The sequence below is a fragment of the Anastrepha obliqua genome, chromosome 4 (assembly GCF_027943255.1).
Source record: "Anastrepha obliqua isolate idAnaObli1 chromosome 4, idAnaObli1_1.0, whole genome shotgun sequence".
Lineage (NCBI taxonomy): Eukaryota > Metazoa > Arthropoda > Insecta > Diptera > Tephritidae > Anastrepha > Anastrepha obliqua.
The window spans coordinates 12,679,590-12,703,800 of NC_072895.1; the positions used below are offsets into that span (position 1 = coordinate 12,679,590).

The following is a 24,211-nucleotide window of genomic DNA, read 5'->3' on the forward strand; positions in this document are numbered from 1 at the left end:
CCGTGCATTCGTTGTATGGAGAAAATGCGCAACACCGTTAGTAGGTAGATACGAGTCAAAGAACTGAGTAAATATAAGATATCCTCTTTCCTTTGCCCTAAACTACACTAAATTAAGTTAGAGAGCTGAATAAAAGCCGACAAAAGTCGACACCAGGGCCACCTAGAAAATAATATTTTCTCTATGAAATGTAACCTATAAACAGCTCAGAAAAATCTTCTTTCTAACAGAGATGCCTGTCGAATTCGGTTCATCCATTCAAGAGACTAGCGCGTTCAAACACAAAGCAACAAGCAGGCAAAGTTTTTAAAATAATAATTTGGTAATAATATTTTTTTATATATTTTCATAGCATAGATAAATAAAAAATATATATATTACCAAGAAATATTTATAGGAGTGCAGGTAAGAGTGCAGCAAATATTTTTGTTCGTTTACAGCTTCTATTAAAACTCACCAACAAAAAGGGGCGTATTCTCATTAACGCAATTAACAAAAACAATTGCAGATTTATAAGTACCGGAGAACCTACCTATTGGCCAACTGACGTTAAGAAAATTCCAGTCTTGATCGATTTCTGCATAAACAAAACTATAGGCCATAACCAATTGACAATTCAGTCGTGCTATGAACTTTCTTCTGACCACTCGCCGATATTACTTCAATATGTAAGTTATACTCGTATTAAATTTATAGATACATTTTTTCGCATAGTTAGTGACAGGACCAACTGGAAAAAATTCCGCCACTATATTGACGATCAACTTATACCAAATGTGACATTAAAAGCGCAACTTGACATTCAGCATGCCATTATCCATTTCAATAGTCCTAGAAGCAGACATCAGATCGGCACCAAAGCAAGCGAATAGAACAAATACAGCAACAACTGACATTTCTATTAAGAAGCAAATTGCAGAAAAAGAAAGGTTAAGAAAGAGGTGGCAAAAAACTAGATCACCTGACGACAAAAGAAAACTAAACTTAGCTACAAAAATTCTAAAACAAACCTTAAATAAGAGAAATAACAAAGAAATCGAAAACTATTTGAAAAACTTGACTCCCTATCAAGATACAAACTACTCTGTACTAAAAAATTAAAAACCCAAATAGAACATCAACCACCATTAAAAACAGATGACAATTCATGACGAAAAAGCGAAAACATTGGCAAATTACTGTGAAAAAGTTCTATTAAATGACGAAAAAAAAAAATCGACAACCAAAACAAATTCCAATATGATTTTACAAAAATAAAAGGGACGAATACATACGAAATAATAGCTTGCATCAAAAAAGGAATAAAAAATAAAAAAGCACCCGGATATGACTTGATAACAGGGAAAGCATTAGCGAAGCTACCAACCAAGGCATATTTTTGCGAAACGTTTTTAATGCAATGTTTCGCTTACAATATTTTGCGAAAATGTCGAAAGTGGCAGAGATTATTGCATTGCCAAACCCGGGTAAAGATCCAACTACTGTGTCATCTTATAGACCAATAAGCTTACTACCGACAACATCTATAATTGCTGAAAAATTACTGCATGATCGACTAGCCAATTTCTGGGAAAAAAATGTATAATACCCGATCATCAATTTGGATTGAAAAAAAATGCAACTATCCAACAGATCCATAGAATTACAAATATAATCCAATCAGACCTGGAACATAATAGTTACTGTGAGGCAGTGTTTTTGGACGCAGCTAAAGCGTTTGACAAAGTGTGGCACAAAGGCTTACTCCATTAAATAAAAAGGATGCTACATTTTGACTACTATCTCATCATCAAAAGCTACATAACCTTTTGAAGCTTCTATATTAAATATAACAATCAATGTTCAAATATTCATCAAATAACAGCTGGAGTTCCGCAAGAAAGCGTTCTTGGACCACTACTATATGTTTTGTTCACCGCAGTACCACCTCCTGACGAAACTAATTCATCAATTGCTACGTTCGCAGACGATATACTCGTAATACTACTGCCATCGAACAAAAGCTGAACTATCGTTACTGAAAATCGGCAGCGATACACAAACGCAGTTAAGGAATGGTTCGATAATTGATGCCTAAAAATAAATGAAGACAAAACCGTACAGGTTATATTTACTACCAAAACAAAATTTACTGCAGTTCCAATTAAAATAAATGGCAAAGCAATTACAATTAAACCAACTACTAAATACCTTGGAATACATTTGGATTCGAAACTAAATTGGAATCACCACATAAAGCAAAAGATCAAACAAATAAAAGAAAAACTTCGACAACTTCATTGGTTAGTCGGCACAAAATCCAGACTTACTATACAGAACAAGTAGTATACAAAACTATGATTAAACCAATCTGGCTATATGGAGTACAGGTATGGGGAACGGCTAAAAAACGCATATATGTAGTAAAAATCTAATGACAACAATCGAAGATTCTTCGAATTTTTACCACGTCTGCCAGGTACACGAAAAATGATGACATCCACAGAACTTTTAATATAGCAACAGTAAACGAAGAAATCAAAAAGATAACAACAAGGCACTTTGAAAAATTACACATCAATGCAGAAATCAATAAACTTCTTGAAAGAGAAAAAAACACAAAAAAACGTCTAAAAAGAACTCGACCAAGCGACCTAATAAATGCTAGAAAACAATAAATATGTAAAAATAAATAAAATCCGCATATCTATTAAATATACGTATCGTACATATGTACATACATAAATATAGTGAAATGCCAAAGACTTGCCTTACGGACACTTAAATATTATATTTGCATGCACACACATTTGTACATAAATACATATTTGGCATTATTGTAATTACCTGTAGTATAGCACCGTAAGCCAAAAGTCCTCTCGGACACTTCTTATCCAAATTGATTACTTCGGACAGTCGATCGAAAGCTTTTTGTGTGTCATTAATTTTCAAATAAAGCACACCAATTTCGGTAAGAACTTCAATATTTTCAGGCGATAAACTGCGAAAAAAACATAATTGAGATGGTAAATAAATAAATTGTACCATTCGTACTCTTTTCTTCCAATAAAAAAACTTAAAAAATGCCATAAAAACATATGCATACATTTATATACAAAAAGTATATTAAATACTCACAGCAAACAATTCTCGAGCACCTCGATTGCCTTGCCATAGTCCTTCTCCTTGCGCAGTATTTCGGCTAGTCGTTGAAAGCTTTCCAATTTTTTGCCAGACTGCACTGCTTTCTCGAAGTATACCTTCGCCTCGGCCTCCTCCTGATGTGCGAGCGTTAGCTGATTGCAAGCAGCTGCTGAACGATGCAACAGTTCGCCAATAAAATGGCAAATTTCATGATCCTGGCGTGGTGAGAGCTCTTCAGCTTCGCGAAAGACACTCAATGCCTGATTGAAGCGGCCCATAATGAAGCTGCAAGGATATGACAGTAAATGTTGAGGTGCTGCTGGTAAACCATTAAGTTTCAATGTCTGCCAGTTAGTGAACTTAGGCTCGAAGAAATTATTTGAATATACAGAAAAAAAGGTTGACAATTCCTTTCAAATTAAATTATCTGTGGGATATTTAGAGAGTAGCTATAGTATTTACTCATACATTGTAGACTTACTAAAGCAAAAACAGTAGTTTCATCACCTCTCACAAGCTTATAAACACGCCTTTTGAAATACCTCGATTTATAAAAAAATAATAATAATAATAATAAATAATTTCTCTTCTTCGTGATTGGCGCTATAACCGCTTACGCGATTTTGGCCGAGTTTAACAAAGCGCGTCAGTCGTTTCTTTCTAGTGCCAAGTCCTTCTCCATCTGATCTTTCCAACGCAGAGGTGGCCTTCCTCTTCCTCTGCTACCTCCAACTGGTACCGCATCAAATACTTTCAGAGCCATAGCGCTTGTATTCATTCCTCTTCCCACCTCTCGACCAATTTGTTGATGCCATTCCGCCAAAAATCATCTGGTCTGGTGTTAAAAAAGTTGTTGAGCCAATTTTTAAGGTCCTCTTTGTCATCGAAGGTTTGACAGGTAGCGGAAAAGATGGTAATCGATCGGTGCAAGGTCAGGAAAATACGACGGATGCTGAAGGTCCTCCCATTCGAGCTCTTAGAGTGCGGCTTTGACGACTTGTGCAACATGGGGCCTAGCGTTGTGGTGACTGCATATGGTTTGATCATGTCGATCAGGTCTTTTCAGTCGAATAGCCTCATTCACGCGGTGTAGCTGGGCAATGTAGAGCTCCTTGTTAACCGTGGGGTTCTCCTCCAGCATTTCTCAGTGCCCCGCCCCCTCCCAGTCCCACCAAACAAAGATGATAATCTGCTTTGGATGAAGATCCGCATGACTCTCGGCTTGGGCGTATCTCCTGGAGCCACACACTCCTTTCTTTGCTTCATATTGATGTATAGGCACCATTTCTCATCTCTCGTGACGATTCGATGCAGAAAGCGCTGTTTATGAGCGCGTGTTGCCCGATGGCGGGCGAGTTGGTCAGAAGCAGTTTGAAGGTGACTTTCTTTGTTTTTTCCGTTGAGCTCGTGAAGCACTCAAGCTGCCAAGTTTTCTGTAAATCCCATTAAATGAAGGTAATTGGGAATCATTTTATGAGCGCAGTTCATTTCTTCCGCCAATTCACGACTGGTTGGGCGACCGTTCTCCTTCCAAATTGATTTGAGACGATCTTCATCGAATTTAGAAGGCCTTGGTCTGCGGGACGTGTCATCGACGTGAAAGTCGCAATTTTTGAACTTTGCAAACTATTTCCGTGCCTTCTCCACACACGTCGAAAATGTCCCGGGCTACTTCGGCAGCTTTTTGATCTCGATGAAAAACAAAGTTTTAAAACTTCCGGTTTTTTAATTTCGATAAATGCTTTGAGTCATAGACTTGTTGGTATATTACCTTAACCTGACCCGGAAGCTGCATTTGATCTGCGGCTACTTTCTTCGATAATCTTTTAACAGAGATCCTTGGTGATTATTCTACGCCATAAATCTAGTGATCCTAGCCTAAAGTGCATTGAGCATTCGTTAAACGAAGAAACTGCATAAGACTGCCGGCAAAAAAACTACCAAAAATCAATGCCAATTTTTAGCCACTTCACACTTACATTGTACCAAAATACGAGTATAAAAGGCTATAAAAGGGCATACTCGAAAATTTTCTAAAAATTCTGAATTAAAAGCGTTTTTATGGAAATTTGTACATTTTTTTTTTAATTTGAAAAAAAAATGTTAACTTGAATTTATGTGCTTTTTGTATGAAAATAAACTATATCCCACAAAAAAATTTATTAAAAATAAAGAGGAAAGAAATTAATAGTAAAAATTATACAATAAGTCCTAGTGCTGCTTAACGGAGTGTCTGTGAATAATTTTTTGTTTATTGTGGCTTACAAGTATCAGTATTCGTGTGTTTAGTTCTGCTCTACTGTTACAGGGGCTGTACTCTTATTTGACCGTCTGTACATTGCAAGTATAGATACGCACGTAATCTTAAACTTATATTTGCAGATTAAATTGAGTATGTAAGTATACAAACATACATATACATATTTTATGCAATTTTCTTATACTCACAGCGTTTTGCCAATCTCCTTGTAAGTTTCGATATTTTTCGAATTCAAGTCGAGTGCCTTTTGCAGATTGCGCAGTGCCTCAATGTTGTTGCCCTCTTCACGGTCAATTAAGCCCTAAGCTTGTAGTAAGTTAAATGATGGTCAGCACGAAATAAGTGAAGCAGCACATGCAACCAATTTAGAGAAGGTTAAGAACAGCGTTGTCATCGGCGATTGAGGGAATAGGCGGGGCAAAAATTTAAAAATAGGAGGCAAAATGTATTAACTTTAAGCTGTGGAAATGTATGAGAACAATTTAATAGGAAAATAAAATTGTTGTATAAAAAAACGCAATGCAATATTTTTTAAATAAATATCTATAGATGCCATGTCAGGATAGCACAAAAAAAATTAATAATGATAATATAAAAAATTATGATCCCCATTAAATTTGTGCTATGCACGAAAATGAGACTGATTTTTTTTATTTACATAATTATTTAATATTATATTTTATTTACCCGTGAACATATTACCATTTAATCTTTATGTGTTTTGTTTAAAACTAAAACGCGCTTTATTTAATACCCTTTAAATTTTTTTTATTTTGGATTGTTTACATGTTTCTAAATTTTGGGTAGCTTTTGGGGTCCGTATAAAAAATAGTTAAACGAATTTGTTTATGAATACAGCATTAGAAATGTTGCGCCGCCATTCAAAATATATCAGAGAATGTGTGACATTACATTAGCTGAGGTGCAGTGTTACCAACCATTTGCTCTTCGCAATAAATGCAGTGCTTTTTTATACCCAAAAAAACGAAAATTTTTAAGGGGGAACGCCACTGTGGGGGGTCAAAAAATAGTCGATTTTTGCAATTTTTTTTTTGTAAGTAGTATTCGAGGATCGGACAAAAGGCAATTTATTATATACACTGCTGGTCTTAGGTTAGATGCACCATCGTTTTTTTTAAACAAAATCAATTATTTATTATCATTCTCGTTCTAATTGTCCAAAATGCTTTTCTTATCAAAGTGCGAATCTTGTTCGAAAAAAAAAAAATGCTGACAGCTGGTTGGTTTGCGAAAAAATAACTGTACATTCGGAGATTATAGAAGTTTCTATGGCAATCACACGTGTTTTCGGTTGGTCATTGAATTAGACGCAGCTTAAATTTCTTCGTATTGCGTGCACAAGTGTAAACTTTCGTATTGAAAAAATATCAAAAATAAACAAATAAAGTATTTTCGAGCTACATTTGAAGAAAAAAATGGGAAAAGCTGCTGTTATGAGCTTATTGGAACGTCAAAAAGTAGACTTTCTTCACTCGCAAGGACTGTCCAATCAGAACATTGCCAAACAAATAAATCGCAGCTCCAGAACTGTTGACAGATATTTGAAGGATCCAGAGGCATATGGAAATAACTTCAAAGGGAAAAAAGGCACTATCAAAACAAGCAGTACGCCAAATTGTTAGAATTGCTTCGAATTCGACTAAATCTGCTGCCAAGATCAAGGAATTGGCCGGAGTAAGCGTACGATCAGAAATGTAGAACACCTGAAGCGTCTAAAAATCAAGAAAAAACCCCCTTTGAATGCAATACGCAAAGAAAACCGGCTTCAATTCGCGAAAGAATACATGACGTGGACTGTCCAATCTGACACTCGACTAAATGATTGGCGTTCAGTTGTATTTACTGATGAAAAACGTTTTAATTTAGATGGCCCTGATGGATATTAATATTATTATCACGATTTGCGAAAAGATGAGCTATATTTAAGTCGCCACCATAGAAGGGGGAATAATGGTGTGGGGTGCTATCACGTTTTATGGAACAATTGACTTGATTTTTATCGATGAAAAGATGAACGGCGATCGCTTCAAAACATTGTTGGAGTCCGTATTTCCAAAATTAAAAGATCTCTTTGGACCAATTCCTTGGATTTTTCAACAAGACAATGCTCCTATTCATAACTCTCGAGTAGTAAAATCTTTTATTTCGAGTCAAAACGTTAATATCATGACCTGGCCACCATATTTTTCAGATCTTAACGTAATTGAAAATGTTTGGGGCTGGCTAACACGGAAGGTATACGAAGGAGGAAAGCAATACGAAGAAGGAAACATTAACTGCAGATATTAAACGTGCTTGGAGCGAGATTTCCTTGAACTACATAGATTCCTTGTATCATTCTATGAAGGATCGGATTTATGAAGTTATTACTAACAAAGGAGGCAGTACTCATTACTGAAATTACTATTATTTTTTTTTTTTTCAAATAAATCCAATAGTAATTTAAGTTAAAATCCAAATACTTTTCTTATAAAAATTAAAAAGCCAAAGTGCGTCTATTCTAATGATCAAGAAAAATTCGCCTTATTTTGAGTAGCTTTAAGAAAATGTTTGAAAAACACAATTTTGTTAAATATGTACAATCATTTGAATATTATATTTAAAGTATCATTAAATAAGAAATGTTTTTGCATATCAACTTCTTTTCTATCGTCCTTTAATAAATAAATATGTAGCCAAGTTGTATGCAACTAAACGTGCGTCTAACCTAAGACCAGCAGTGTATGTATGTATTAAACTACATATGTTGATGTAAATTTTTATTAAAAAATATTGAAAATTGACAAATTTATGTAAATAAACGTAACGACTTAAAAAAAAATGACGTCATCTGGTGGCAGCGATACTGCAATGAATAATCATCTCAAATCAAAAAACCAAAAATTGTATTAATCTACACAATAGTGGCTATCGTTGTACGTAGCCGTTTTCTTTTTTCTTTTTTTTTTTGGACAAAATGGTGGTGATTTGAATTTCGATGTGCGTTTTTCCCCATTTTTTTTTTATTTTCAACAGGCCCAAAAAAATATTATAGTTATTTTCAAAATTTTGAAAATCAGCTACTTACAACGAAAGCCAATGCGATAACAAAAATTTTGAAAAAAAGAAAATTAAAGTCGGTTCATTAATCTTCGAGAAATCGTATCAAAAAAAGTAGTTTCGAGAAAAACGCGTTTGAAATATAGCATCGTATCGTAGGCGCTACGGAGCCGAACCGACGGGCGCTCACTTAAGTGCACATACTATAGAATCGGGAATAAAGCGAATTTCGCATTAAAATGTTTACCACATTTTCTTGAGTAGTTATACTAACAATTTATGCAAAAAAAATCGATTTTTTTGAATTTTCACAGTGACGTTCCCCCCTTAAGTAATTTAAAGCTACCGAAACTGTAAGTTAAAAAAAACTGTATCATTAAACAAAAGAATGTTAAAAAAGGCCACTCCGAGAAGATTTTAGTGCTTATGAAAAATTGTAGGTTTTTATAAAATTTGATGCTTTAAAAGTTAAAATTTAAAATTTTGCTCCTTTTAAGGTTATGTTAGAATATTAAATCTTCTTCTCTCAACTTTTCTTAGCATTGAAAACCTTTTTACACATTTTAAAAAGCGTTTGAATTTAATTAATACGAATTAAAGCCATAGAGGTGTAATCGTTTCTTCCGAAACGTGTACCATAGTAAAAAAAAGCAAAAAAAAAAATACCAGAAAATACTGAATTTAACGACATTTTTACAAAATGAGTACCTTATCTTGTTACATAACCTCAAATATAGCAAAAACGTCGTTCTTTTAACAAAACAGTTTATCTTAATAAAAAACTCATAAATTAAATTATACGTAAGTCTAACACATTTATTGGAAAAAAATGCACATTTTAAAGACAATTTTTCACGCATACAAAGTTATTTAAATAATTCAATAAAAATAAGTATTTTATTTCCTTTAAATGGGCATTTTAGTGCGTTTTTATATTCAAAACTAGCCAACACTGCAGTAGCGAAAGAAAGATTTGATTGCTGGAAGGAGAAGAATAATCGGTGGCAATGTGACCAGATGTTAAAAAAAGGTAAAGCTAAATAAAACTGAGTGAATTATTGAAGTAATTAAAAAAATGTATATTATACAAAATTATAAACATTACATTTTAATTAGAATTGGCTAGAAAAATGCCATGAAAAAGGAACTAAAGCTCCGAGACTAAATAACAAAAAATTTCTAAATCAAGTTACGAGTTGTAATCTGCCCATACTGGTGCTAATATGACGTCACTCATTGTCAAATTCGCTGAGAGTAAAGTAACGGTACAACGATAAGCTAATATTACTCGGCAGAATATAAAGATCAGCCTGTGCAATAACGGTCGGTGCAATCTGAACGCACTGATACACGTTATTACAATAGACCTACACATTAAGAAGGCGGCAACCATGAGTGCATTCAGGTTAAACGAAGCGGGTCGCTGGAAAGAAAAAAACTTAGGGTCATGCCAGTCTACTATTGCGACAAACTCAGTTAACCTCGGTAAGGCCTGACAACATCATCCCGACGGTAACATTCAATAGGGATTTTGCCACTCTCTTTCCATCTAAGGAGGCATCGAATAAGGGATTCTCACTCAACAACTTCGACACTACAGTCTACGAGTATACAGATGGTTCTAAAATGGATTGTGGTGTTGGAGCTGGTATATACTCTCATAGACTTAAAATTGAAAGATCTGTGCGTCTCCCCAATGCCTGCAGTGTCTTCCAGGCGGAAATACTTGCAATTGGGGAAGCTTGTAAGCTACTAATCGCAGATTTCTCTTTTAAAGGCAATATCGCTATTCTTTCGGACAGCCAAGCTGCAATCCAGACGCTAGATTCGGCTGCAACAACCGCTAAACTGGTGAAAGAAATCAGAAATAGCCTTACCACTTTGAGTGAAAAGCATGAAGTTACCTCAAACTGCGTGCCGCGGCATCGGAACATTGAAGGTAACGAAAAAGCAGATGAACTGGCAAGAAGGGGATCTGCCATGAATAACGCTCTTGCAGAATCGGTATTCACACCATTAGGTGCAGTTAAGAGTACAATTTCCCTAAAATACCTTCGAATCGCGGATTGTAGATGGAGAGACCAGACGAAATGCAAAATCAGCAGAACGTTATGGCCCACCTACAACCTCAAACAATTGTCAATATCGTTAAACATGAAACGACGGGACGCCTGGAGACTAACGGCAGTCAGTTATGCTTTTGGTCTGTCGGAGAACAAGCAGCCAAAATGGGCATCCCTCACAACACACACTGCCACAGCTGTAAACAACCGGAGAAAAAGGAAGCAATCTTCTATTTCCTCTGTGAATGCCCTGTCCTATGGAAGGACAGAATGTTAACCCTGGGCAGGCCGCTGTTCGAGAGTCTCGAACAACTGTCTGGCTTAGATGTCAACAACCTGATAAGGTTCCTGAACCGCACAGACTGGATATATTCATGCCGTAAATAACTGGTAAACAAGTTGGTAACGAGGATGTGGCAACAAAATGGTGCGGAAGTGCTAGTTGGATTCTGGAAGAATCACCACTAAAATCAACCAACCAACCAACGATAGGCGCAATCTCGTTATTCTTTCCATCAAGCGGTCTACCTATTTTCCCCTTCGTTTTACCTATGTATATTCCCCTTCGCTGGCAAAACTGTTACGCTCTCACGCAATTCATTTCAATAACTGTTCAACTCATTCAATTGTCAATTGTAATCAAATGGAAGCAAAATTCCAGGGACATTTTTAATTTTTTCTTAAAAGTGTAAGTTACTGCATATTGGATTCTGACTACGGATTGGGTGTTAAGGGGATCCGGTGATCTAAAAATGTATAAAAATCAATTTTTTGTTTTTTCGATATTTCGAAAGTGTAGTTAGTATCTTAAAAATATACAGTGAAATTTCATTTATCTCGAAACGACTTTTTTCGGCCTGTTGTTGTCAAAAAAAACACCTATTCAACCGAATCGCCTGAATTTTTAATATGTTGTTCACAACATCAATGGCTCATCGCCCGTACTAGAATCATGTTTTTATTTCAATTATTTCGTATTTTTCTTTATTAAAAAAGTGAAAAAAAGTGTCAAATTCAAAACCGCGCCATTTCGTCACATTTTTTTTTTTTTATTTTAGTACGAGACATAGCTGCAGTTATACTGATAAATAATTTTTTTGGTTTTTGTGCTTCAGATAAATAGAAGAGCCAAAATGGACAACACCGTCCAGGTCCAATTTTTCGGGAGGGTCAACTTCAGCGCCATTTTTTAAATTATTAAAATTAAAAAAAAAAAAAAATCATTTTTGTATATAAAAGAAGTTAATAAAAAGCCTAAAAATTTAAATATCGTTTTGAATTTTTTTATTGAAAAAAAAATCCCTGAAAATACCCTAAATTTTTGAGTTCTAGACCACCGTGACCCCTTAAGTTAAAAACTAGTGTAAGATTTAAATTAAAATTATAAGGAATTTGTAACTAAAAGTTTAATACATTTACAGATTTTAGTTAATTTCCTACAACACACTTAAAGTACATTTTTTTCATTTCGCACCCGACTTCACAATGTATAATTAAAACAAACAACAAGAGTTGCATTATTTTCATGGTCATGGAACAATTTTAAGTGGTAGCATCAAGAAACCATTTTTTTTTTTTTTTTTTTTGGTGAGCTATCCTAAAACCGTGCTTAGTAGATATAGAAATGGGCTTATTTTCTCAAATTCGTAGCATGAAACATATTTTAGTGAATTGGCTTGAAACAGACGAGGAGAGTTCACCATCTCTAGCTAATTATACCTAATCCAGGCCTTTCGTAATCTAAATCGTCAGCATTCACATTTTTTTTAAATTCATTTAAATGCTCTGCCTCGAGTGTAGAAGTATGCAAAGTGAATTCGGTTTGTTTAATTTAAAAATAAATTAACATCCTCTAAGTCTTAAATTCGTATTTGTTCTTTATAAGCAGTAATTATTTTGAAGCAAAAACCTTTCGCCAATATTCTCACATAATATTTTTGTTAGCACATCCAAAACCACACTAACACAACGGGTATACCTGTATGTATGTATGTAAGGACACATAGTTGGAATACAAAAATGGTTTAAGGGGTAACACCACTGTACACGCGTAAAGTAAACACGATTTTTAAAGAATTTTTTTTTTAGAGAAGGAAAGGGGAAACAATCACTCTGATTTGGGAAGTTATTACTTGTATACTAAAATACAAAACTACAAAGTTTGATCGAAAAATTTTACAAAATGGCGGCATTGGAGACATTTTTGTAATGTGGTTTCTCTTGAAGGTGCTCCGCGGCACGCAGCACAGAGGATGCAAATTTTAATCTGGAACAAAGAAACATTTTTTTTCTTAATCTAGATAAGAATAGCTAGAGAAACACGTAGGGGATTTAAAAAATATTTATTTTTGTGGAATTAGCAAGCATTTGAAAGAAAAAACTCTATTTTGGACTAAAAAAACGGCACTTAAATAATTATAACAATCGTTTAAATTAATCTATCGAAAATCCCCTACGCTCTTCTCTTAAGAAGGTTATTATACAGACGTAGTGAAAAACCTGATTAAAAGTATTTAAAATTGTTTGAGTTATGCTGAGTGCCAATTTCAGAAAACGTGTTTTGAGAAAAACGCGTTTAAAGTTTGGGAATTTGGAGAAGTCGTTAGGTAGCAGTCACTAACGCTTGGTTAAAAGCTTAAAATATTTATGAAATAGACTTCGGTAACGTATAAAACTTTTTGTTCTGTATTTTAAGAGGTTCAAAGAATTTTTTAAGCTTATAAAAAAAAAATAAATTTTTTGAAATTTCTACAGTGGTGTTACCCCTTAATGCTTTTTAAATAAGTCTGCTTATAAACTTTACGATGTGGCTACAGTGAAATTAGGTAAATATTTGCTTTCAGCTTAAAATAGCATAGGATTTGAAATTCAAAGAGTATACTTTTTAGGTATTTTTTTGGGGGTGTAATAAAGTAGCAAATAGATTCAGTGAAATAGAAAAAATCGCGCACAATTTAAACATAGAAAAATATGTAAATCACTTGTTTGCTAAAAGCTTTTGAAAAATTTGTTCCTACTAATTGACCTAATTCAGGCAGGTACCTAAGTTAATGGCAGACCACACAGAGCGCCACAATGATAAATGTAATATTTCCTATTGGAAAAGCATAATTTGTATCTTACAGATTCCCAATGCAATTTCGCTAACTTAGCAATAATGAAAATCTATCAATGAAGTTTACATGCTTTTCCCGTTCTGCTTGCAAAAGTCCATTAGAATTTAATTAATATCTTATTTGTCCACGCATTGGCAGCAGTGCCAACACATTATGGTCAAATAGGGTATATTCAGGAACACATTATAATGCGCAACATACGTTTGCAGTATGAGCATAGCGTTCAAAAACGCAAATATGGCAGCACTGCGAATGCAACGCGTTTTTAAATGCGTTCATTTCTGCATAAAAAGTCGCGCAATATTTGCAGGAAAAATTTTAAGACTGCCATTTAACGATGGCTGGTGAAAAGAAAGTATAATAGTAATTTTTTAGCTTTTTATGGAAAAATATATTGAAAACACGATAGTTAAACTATATTTCATTATATTTTTCTTTTTTTAGCGATTATTTTAGTACTTCTCTTACTTTATTTTAGAGCGTTCTCTGGAAAAAGGTTGTGGAAGAAATAAAAAAAAGTTAATAAAGACATGAAGATCGACAGGAACATCGCCCAGCGAAAGTTTTCAAATCTATTAATCACATACAAGCGTATAAAAAAAGAAATAATGCATCTGGTAGGGAAGCAATATTATGGTTTCACTACGAGGAATTTGATGAGGGATACGGCACCAGGCACTCAATCAATGTGCCCACTGAAAATTTTCAAAGCTCAGTTGAGCTGCCAATGACGCCATTAACGGAACGGAATCATGTTGAGCCATCAAATTCTCCTCCAACTCCAAGTCGTAGAACCGGACAGTCCCGAAGAAATGGAAGTGGACCAATTCATTCGAAAATGCGAAAAAAATATATCCTAGAGAAATGATTTTATTGTTTCAAAAAAAGATTTGTTTTTCGGTATTTTTCATTTTAATAATAAACTTCGTACAAAATATGTCCTTCTTTTAAGCTTTACGCGGTGTTTTTTTTCCTAAATTTAATAAAAAATTATCAGTTTTTGACTCACATGCATCGTCGGCTACTAAACTTAGTAATAATTCCATTTTACAGCAGAGCGCGTTTTTTATCTTAAATGCAGCACATTTATTTGCAAAACGTCAGCAAATCTATCAATTTCATGAATTGTCACATTGGCAGTGCTGCCAACACTGCAATTACTGCGCATTATAATGCGTTTCTGAATTTACCCATAGTTTTGAAGTAAACATTTGTACTCGTAAATAGTGTCAAGCTTCTATAAGTCGAATCAGCATAATCGAATGAAAATGTTCGACTTATGGAGATTTCGAGTTATTCAGATTCTTTATGAGGTTTGCACTTCGACCTCATGGTCTTTTGTACCCTCACTTTGAGTTATAGAATACTGTTACTTTTTTCAAGAAACTACAATTGTGTAAGATACATCTTAAATAATGAACATAGTATTTATTAAGTCGAAATATTGGGTTGGGGAATAAGTTGATAGGGTTTTTATAATGGGTTGTTCGGAAAGTAATTTCGTTTTTCTGTGGATATATCGAGCTTCGATGTTAAACCCAGGCCTTTCAGGTGGTCATAAATAGTTGAGTTCGATAAATTTAACCTCTCACCGATCTCACGTGTTGTTATTCGCCAGTTTGCATCAACTAATGCCTTTATTGCGTCTTGTATCAGCTTCAACCGGACTTCCAGAGCGTGGTGCATCTTCGACATCAAAATTGCCGGATCGAAATTTTGCAAACCACTTCTGGCACTGGCGTATTGTCAACACATCTTCTCCATCGGTTAATTTCTTTCTGGCTTGAACAGCATTTATACCTTTTCTATAGTAAAAATGTAAAATATGACGAAAATTCTGCATTGCTCTCCATATTTAATAGGGCACCGACCAAAAATTACTGCGTAAAATCAATTGAACTTATTCACACACCAGACCTGCTATATCAGCTGTCAAAACATGTAATGACAATGCGACTTAAGTGTGAAGTTAGCTGTGAAAAAATACAATTAAATCCTCTGTCGGGAAAAAACGAAATTACTTTCCGAACGACCCAATATTTTCGAATTATTTTACAACGATTTGTTTACTGTTTGGCAAAGGGTAAGTATTCACTCGACAGAACTCTTTCTGCTCTACAAAACCATGTTAATTGTATTTTTAAGTTATTACATTTTTTATTGAGGCTTAGAAATGGAATACCCAGTAGGCAAAAAACAACATTTTCGACATCTGCTCCTCTTTGCTTTTCATCGAGGTCAAAAAGCTGCCGAAGCAGCCCGGGCATTTCCGACGTGTATGGAGAAGGTTGACACCTAGGCGAGTCTACAGCACGGACAAGCTTTGCAAAGTTCAAAAATGGCGACTTTGACGTCGATACATGTCCCACAGCGGAAGGCCTTCTGAATTTTCGAATTCGATGAAGAACGTCTCAAATCACTTTTGAAGGAGAACGGTCACCAAACCAGTCGTGAATTGGCAGAAAAAATGAACTGCGATCATAAAACGATTCTCAATCACCTTCATTCAATTCATTACCCAAAAATTGGGAGCCTCGGTGCCTCACGAGCTCAACAAAAGAAACACAGAAAGTCGCCTTCAAATTACTTCTCAGAATCTCGCCCGCCATCGAGCAACATGCGGTGATAAACAGCATCGAATCGTCATGAGAGATGAGAAATGTTGCCTACACATCAATATGAAGCAAAGAAAGCAGTGGGTGGCTCCAGGAGATACGCCCAAGCCGAAAGTCAAGCCGGATCTTCATCCAAAGCAGATCATGATATTTGTTTGGTGGGACTGGGAGGGGCGGGGCACTGAGAACTGTTGGAAAAGAATGCCACGGTCAACAAAGAGCTCTACATTGCCTAGCTACATGGCGTTAATGAGGCTATTCGACTGAAAAACCCTGATCGACATAGTCAAACCATACTTCTGCACGACAACGTCACGTTACACAGGTTTTGCACAGGTCGTCAAAGCCGAACTCCATGAGCTCGAATGAGAGGACCTTCAGCATCCACCGTATTCTACGGACCTTGCACCGACCCATTACCATCTTTTCCGCTCCCTGTCAAACCATGTGAAGAGCAAACGTTACCTTCGATAACAAAGAGATCCTGGCTTAACAACTACTTTGAGACCAGACCAGGCGGTTTGTTGCGGAATGGCATCAACAAATTGGTCGACAGATAGGAAGAGATGGGATGTAAACAGCAGCGGCGAATATATAATTGATTAACTTATTGATATAATTCTGGTTTTTTGTTTAAATAAAGGTCTTCTGTATAAACGCTACGAACTTATTCCCCATCTCAATACAGAGTTCGGCACTCAAGTATAATCAACTTCAGACCGCTCGCGCAGCTGATGTACGGGCATCAGCTGTCTGTTAGTTGGCTAAATGACAGTCCACAGTATTGTTTACAAGCGCGAGGAGGCATTTTGCCGAGAGTAAACACGAAAAAAGAAAATCAGTAATGGATTTCAAACGTAATAGTCTGGGATTGCATTATATTTGGCTGGAAAATCATAACTAGCGATTGTTCGTGAGCTCGAGCTCTTTGAAGTAAATAAAGTTTTTGTTTACGGCACTATAAAACGTAACAATGAAACTGGTAACATCGCGAAACGTCATGGAGGTGGTCATCAAATGACTGCAACGTCACACGAAATGGTTCAAAAAGTGAAGAAGTGACTTGAGTGAAATCCCCGACGAAGTGCCAGTCAAATGGCGCAAGAACTGAAAATATCTAAACGTGGCATCCGGCTCATGCTGAAAAATGATCTCAAAGTCAAAACTTACAAGATCCAAAAGGCGCATAATCTCACACCAAAGCAGCAACAAGTCAGACTTGAGAGAGCGAAGGAGTTGCTTTGCTTGGCCGAAAGCGGTCAATTTCCGTGTTCCGAACATTGCGTTTCCTGACGAGAAACTTTTTCAAATTGAACAATTCGTAAACTTCTAAGACGATAGGGTGTATTTTACCTGCATTTGAGTCAGCGATTGGCCACCAGGAGGCAGCACCCGCCACAAGTAGTGGCTTAGGCCGATGTAACCGCACATGGACGCTCTCCAATTGTTTTCATCGAACCTGGCGTCAAGTTAAATGCAAAATATTATCGGGAAAGTATTTTGGAGGTTGCTTTGAAGCCGTGGGCAGACAAACATTGCGGTGGCAGACCATGGACGTTTCATCGGGACTCGGCATCGTCTCACAAAGCTCGAGTGAACCAAGAATGGCTAAAACACTACGTCTCGAACTTCACAACGTCCACACAAAGGCTATCAAATTCGCCAGACGCGAATCCGATGGATTATTTTCTTTGGGCCATTTTGGAGAGGAAGGTCTGGACTAAAAGATTCTCCAGCCTCGAGGCGCTGCAAAGAGCCATTGTTCGCGAGTGGGACAAAATACCTACAAGTCACATTCCGGCAGCTTGCGATTCGTTTCAGGACCGTCTCAAGGCCATAGTAAAGGCAAAAGGTGTTCATATCGAGCAAAAGTAAATGGATTCTTCATTTTATATTATTTTCATACATTTTTTACTTTGAATTGAATAAAAGTAACTTTTCAAACTAAATTTATAGCCTTTTTCATTGGTTACACTTCGAGTACCGGACCCTGTACATAATTTGGGATTTGCCCTAAATAATTCGCATGTGCCAACATTTCTATTCGGGCAGAAAATTAGAAATAAAGTTCAGTTTTTGGATATAGGTATAGCATTAACTAGCATCTTTCATTACACATCCACCGAAATAGAGCTTTTAATATTTAATATTAAATCGTATTTTCACAAAAACCCTAAGGATAGGCATAAATTGTTAACACAAATTCCATTTAGCCGCTTTTAGGTTGTTACACGCCACACTTACTACACTTTAGTTTCACACACACACGGACGTACCTTCACAAAATACAAATACTCGGGATTTAAACTCCTATACAGCTCCCGTTCGATGATGACGCGGCAACGAATGAAATCACGGCGCGCATAGTAGAGATGCAACAGCCAGTCGATGTTAGTGCCAGCCGCCATGATAGGAACTGGATTACAAATTTTTATTACAAATTAAAGAGAAAGTATCATTAAGCGAAAATTAATTAGTTTAAATTTGTTGCATTCGGACGCACCTGCTTTGACCACCTCCAGCGTGGGCAGCGTTATAACGTGCCCATTACAAATGATCTCGTCCGCACTGGCCATGCAATTGAAGTTGGTAATAAAGTTAAAACTATGTATGACTCAGGAACGATTTTCACTTTTTTTTATTGGTCTTCTTATTCGGCCAACGGGCAGGTAAATAAAAAACCCTGCGTTGGTGTAGGAGTAATTTGTAGTGAACCAGAGGTGATGCGTGTGTTTGTGTGATTGTGTGTGCACAAATGTCCGAAAAAAACAAAACCGCTGCGGCTTTTTTTAATTTTTATTTGCAATTTTATGTTGCTTTTTTACATTTCTATTGAACTGGTAGTTTTCCGGTTGTTTGTGCTTTGTGCCACAAAAGAATTCACGTTTAGCCAAAACAAAAGTTAGTGGCCATGGCAACCTGAATGTGGGCATTAGCAATTGTTGTGGTTTGCAACAAAGCAATGATATGACAAAAAAATTAGAGTTTCCTTCATCGAATTAAAGGGTATCTCAAAAGTGAGGCCTACATAGATGTCAGTAATTCCTAGGCGGTACGTTTTTTTTTATTTCAACTTTGATACTTGTCAAGCAGGCAGATGGACGATAGAACAATGCGTTTAAGGGGACAGATACCTGTAAACGGCCATATTTTCCCTGATTTTCATTAAAATTATTTCAAATGAAGATATCAATATATTTTTTTTTAAATTGGCATACAGTTTATTCATAAAGTTTGAATACAACTTAACTACAGGGTTTGATTGAAAAGTAATGAGCCTTCCCGCGCGGAACGTCTGCCAAGCGATCAACCGAATCTCAATCTCTGTCTTCCCCACCCTCCCTACAGCCCAGACCTGTCCCCTCCGAACTTCTTCTTGTTCGCGCGCCTGAAAAGAAAGCTGAAGGGGAGGCGTTTCGACTCCATCGAGGCGATCTAAAAAACTGTGACAACCGAATTGAACGCGATTCCGGCGGATGAGTTTAAAAAATGTTTCCTGCAGTGGAAGGACCACTACCAGCGGTGTATTGACGCTCAAGGGTCCTATTTTGAAGAATATTAGTTGTATAAGCCAAAAGGTGTAATAAAACAGCTTAAAAAAATAAGGCTCATTACTTTTCAATCAAACCCTGTAAACCTCTCCCAGCCATCGAATGCAAAGAATAGAGTCGTCAAGGTTGACGATCTATAATATAGGAAATACTTAAATTTACGTTCTAAAATTTTTTTGACATATTCTTAAAGGATTATATTAATATTTTATGAAAAAAAAAATTGAAATTTTACTGGTATCTGTCCCCTTAAATTATTGAAACTTATTATGAAAATAGTCGATCGGGAAATTCGTGATTTTTTTCGTGGAAATAATCGTCCGAAAGAGTTGACAATTCAAAGGTTGGTGAACAAATTTCAAGAAACTGGTACTGCGCGTATAGACAAAAGGACTGGCAGACCAAAAACTGGACGTTCTGTTGAGAATATTGCTGCTGTAGCGCAAAGTGTTGCTGAACAACCTTCAATCTTCATCATCGATACTTCGACGTTCTCAATAATTAGGTATTCATGAATCGACAGTTTGGTGTACTTTACCTGTAGATGGTGGACATTAAGCGGGTTTGGGGTAGTCAGAGACACGAAAAAATGATGCTTTTCAATAAAATTTTTTTGGTAGTCAATTGCTTTATTTTACAAAAATAAAAACATAGCATTAACACATCCTGTTTCGACTTGACTTCATCAGAAATTAAAAAAAAAATATTAATAGTTGTAAAAGTTAGCGCTGTTTGTGTGAAGCCCGTTTCTCCAGAAGTCGCTTATGGTGATGAACAAGAGTCCTTGAAGATTCATCTAAAATCAATCGGACAAGAGAAATTAGCTTTATTTATAGATAATATTGTGCCTGATTGAAGATTTTTTTCTTCAACATGAACAATATGCCGGCCTAAGGAAATATTTTTCAGATTTTCAAGAAAACAACCGACAATTAATTGTTTAAAAAAATTGAAATTTTTGAAAACCAAAAAATCCTTCGATCAGGCACGAGTTTTTTATGTTTTTCAAAAGCAGTATACATTTTTTTGAAATCTATCAAGCGGTGTTTAAGTTACAATGATCACCTGTTCAAAAAACACAGTTTTGAGAAAAACGCATTTAAAGTTTTGCTATCGAGCTCCGGAGCTCCCGAGCGCCCTTTGTTAAATGTTGAATAACTCGAAAAGTATTTGTCGGATTTGCTTCAAATTTTCACACAATATTTTTATACTTACAGTAATACTTTAAGAAAATGAAAAAAATAAATGCAATTTTTTGAAAATTCTGACTACCCCTAACCCCTTAAGTGATGTCATTTTTCAGACAGCCGTATTTTGAATAAAAATAGTGAAACTTGAAAGAATCTAAATTTCTACATCTTTTATTTTAACCAAAAAATTCTTTAAGGTTGGTTTGATTCTTTTTTCCCTTAAAACCTTTACAGCTTCATTTTTAAATATCTAGGTGCAAATATATAATAATTTCTTCGGCCCACTGACGCCGTTGTTGAGGTGGTTGAACATTTCTGAACTGAAATGCTCCTAATTAGTGACCAGCACCGTTTTACTACCACTATCTCGTGTGATGATGATGTTTTTTTTTCCAAGTCAGATCCATTTAGTGAGGTCCAAGTATAGCAGCAAATCCTTTATCTCGATGTCTGAGATCTCCTTAATTTGCTGTAGGAAAGGCTTACCGAAAGATGAGAGTCGTGCCCTGGCTAGTCCCGAACATTCACATAAATAGTGGAAAAGACTTTCCTTCGCCCCTTCCGCTTGACAGCTTCTACAGATAGGATTGAAGGGTAGATTGAGTCTAGCAGCATGATCCCCTACCTTCCAATGACCTGTAAGGGTTGCAGTAATGCGTGAGATGTTTGGCGGAGAACATCCTAACAGGTGATTCGTCCTTTGGAGTTTGTAAGACGGGCTTTCGTTTTTTGTTGTAATATATGTAGTTAATTGCTTCCACCTTCTTTCGGCTAAAGCAAGCTAAAGTGTGAGGCAATGGATGCTTTTATTGTGTTGAGTGGGGTGACGACTTCCACCGCCTCTGCTTTGTCTAGTGTCGAACCTTTTCTTACTAGCTCATCCGCTATCTCATTAACCCGTATGTTCCTATGACCGGGAACCCATGTCAGAGTAATTTTAAGCCAATGACTAAGCAACTCTAGTTCCTCTCTACACTGCAGAATTAGTTTGGATGAAGTGGAGTTGGAGTTTAAGGCTTTGATAGCTGCTTGACTGTCTGAGAAAATAGCTACTCTTGCACCAACTTCCTTGTAGAGTTGTGGTAATTCACATGCTTTTCTGATCGCTAAAAGTTCTGCCTGGAATACGCTGGTGACCGTACGACCTTGTTGTCCAGCTTCCTATGCCTCTGAGTCTCACCGCACTGCAAGTAGCTATTGTTTTAATGTGTAAATCTAATGGCAATAGATGTGTTAGTACATTGAGCGCTTCAGTAGGACTGGTGCTAAGCGCTCCTTTAGTTAAGATACACGCTGTTCTTTGTATCTTGTTCAGCTTAGTTTTGTTGTATTTCCTTTCTGTTGCAGGCCACCAGATTACTGCCGCATATGTTAGTATTGGCCTTACAATGGCTGTGTAGGATCAGTTGGATAGTTTGTGTTGGAGACCCCATTTTTTCCCCAACATTCTCTTACACGTGTAAAGTGCTATATTCCCTTTCTTTACCCTGTACTCTACGTTGGACTTCCAGCTGAGTTTGGGGTCCAGGATAACCCCTAGGTATTTTGCCTGTTTGGTTAGCGTGAGGCTGACGCCGTTTAGTTTTGAGAGATTAAAGTTTGGCACCTTGATTTTCTTGGTGAATAAAAAAAAACCGACGCCGTTATAACATGTTTTTCATTTCATTGTTAATGCTTCACAGAAAACAGAGCTAATCCTTTTAACCAACAGACGTATCCCACTAGAAGTAGATATACAAGTACTCGATGCCACTTTATCGACAAAAAGAGTGGTCAAATCCTAGGAGCGCAATTAGACACAAGGCTAACTTACTGGGCGCACATAAATCATGCTGCCACAAGAGCTGCCAAAGTAAGCGGCATGTGGAGTAAGCTCATAGCAAACCTTGGAGGTCCAACGCAGAACAAGCGAAAACTTTTAACGGACACGATGAACTCAATTCTCTTATATATATATATATATATATAATTGGCGCGTACACCCTTTTTGGGTGTTTGGGCCGAGCTCCTCCTCCGATTTGTGGTGTGCGTCTTGATGTTGTTCCACAAATGGAGGGACCTACAGTTTCAAGCCGACTCCGAACGGCAGATATTTTTATGATGAGCTTTTTCATGGCAAAAATACACTCGGAGATTTGCCATTGCCTGTCGAGGGGCGACCGCTATTAGAAAAATGTTTTTATTAATTTTGGTTTCACCGAGATTCGAACCAACGTTCTCTCTGTGAATTCCGAATGGTAATCACGCACCAACCCATTCGGCTACGGCGGCCGCTCTTATCTTCTTCTTAATTGGCGCGATAACCGCTTACGCGATTTTGGCCGAGTTTAACAGAGCGCGCCAGTCGTTTCTTTCTCGTGCTAACCGGCGCCGATTGGATACACTAAGTGAAGCCAAGTCCTTCTCCACCTGATCTTTCCTCTTTCTCTGCTACCACCAGCAGGTACCGCATCGAATACTTTCAAATCCGAAGCCCTTGTATCCATTCGGACGACATGACCCAGCCAACGTAACCGCTGGATCTCTATTCGCTGCGCTATGTCTATGTCGTCGTAAAGCTCTTACAGCTCATCGTTTCTTCGCCTGCGATATTCGCCGTTGCCAACGTGGAAGGGTCCAAAAATCTTACGCATAATCTTTCTCTCAAACACTCCATTCGTCGCTTCATCGGATGTTGTCATCGTCCAAGCTTCTGCGCCATACGTTAGGACGGGCATGATGAGAGTCTTGTAGAGTGTTAGTTTTGTTCGTCGAGAGAGGACTTTACTGCTCAATTGCCTACTTAGTCCAAAGTAGCACTTGTTGGCAAGAGAGATTCTACGTTGGATTTCCAGGCTGGCATTGTTATCGGTGTTAATGCTGGTTCCTAAATAAACGAAGTCTTTTACAACCTCGAAATTATAACTGTCTACAGTGACGTGGGTGCCGATACGCGAGTGCGCCGACTGTTTGTTTAAAGACAGGACGTACTTCGTTTTGTCCTCATTCACCACCAAACCCATTCGCTTTGCCTCTTTATACAGTTTGGAGAAGGCAGAACTAACCTAACCGGCTGTTAAGGCCGTTGATATCGATATCATCGGCATAAGCCAACAATTGTACGCTCTTATAAAATATTGTGCCTGAGCGATTAAGTTCTGCGGCTCGTACGATCCTCTCCAACATCAGGTTAAAGAAGTCAAACGACAGCGAGTCACCCTGTCTGAAACCTCGTTTGGTATCAAACGGCTCGG

General features: G+C 36.8%; 1 protein-coding gene across 1 annotated transcript in view; it reads right to left on the minus strand.

Moving 5' to 3' along the window:
• Window positions 1-18,852, minus strand: part of LOC129244578 (Bardet-Biedl syndrome 4 protein homolog) — a 71,644-nt gene extending 52,792 nt beyond the window's left edge. Inside the window, exons 1-5 of the mRNA XM_054882290.1 lie at window positions 18,741-18,852; window positions 18,514-18,653; window positions 5,572-5,684; window positions 3,118-3,408; window positions 2,827-2,980 (exon numbers count right to left, since the gene is read on the minus strand). Coding sequence (XP_054738265.1) covers window positions 2,827-2,980; window positions 3,118-3,408; window positions 5,572-5,684; window positions 18,514-18,653; window positions 18,741-18,813 — 771 coding nt within the window. The 5' untranslated portion in view covers window positions 18,814-18,852. The remainder of the gene's footprint in view (window positions 1-2,826; window positions 2,981-3,117; window positions 3,409-5,571; window positions 5,685-18,513; window positions 18,654-18,740) is intronic.
• Between the last annotated feature and the right edge of the window lie 5,359 nt (window positions 18,853-24,211).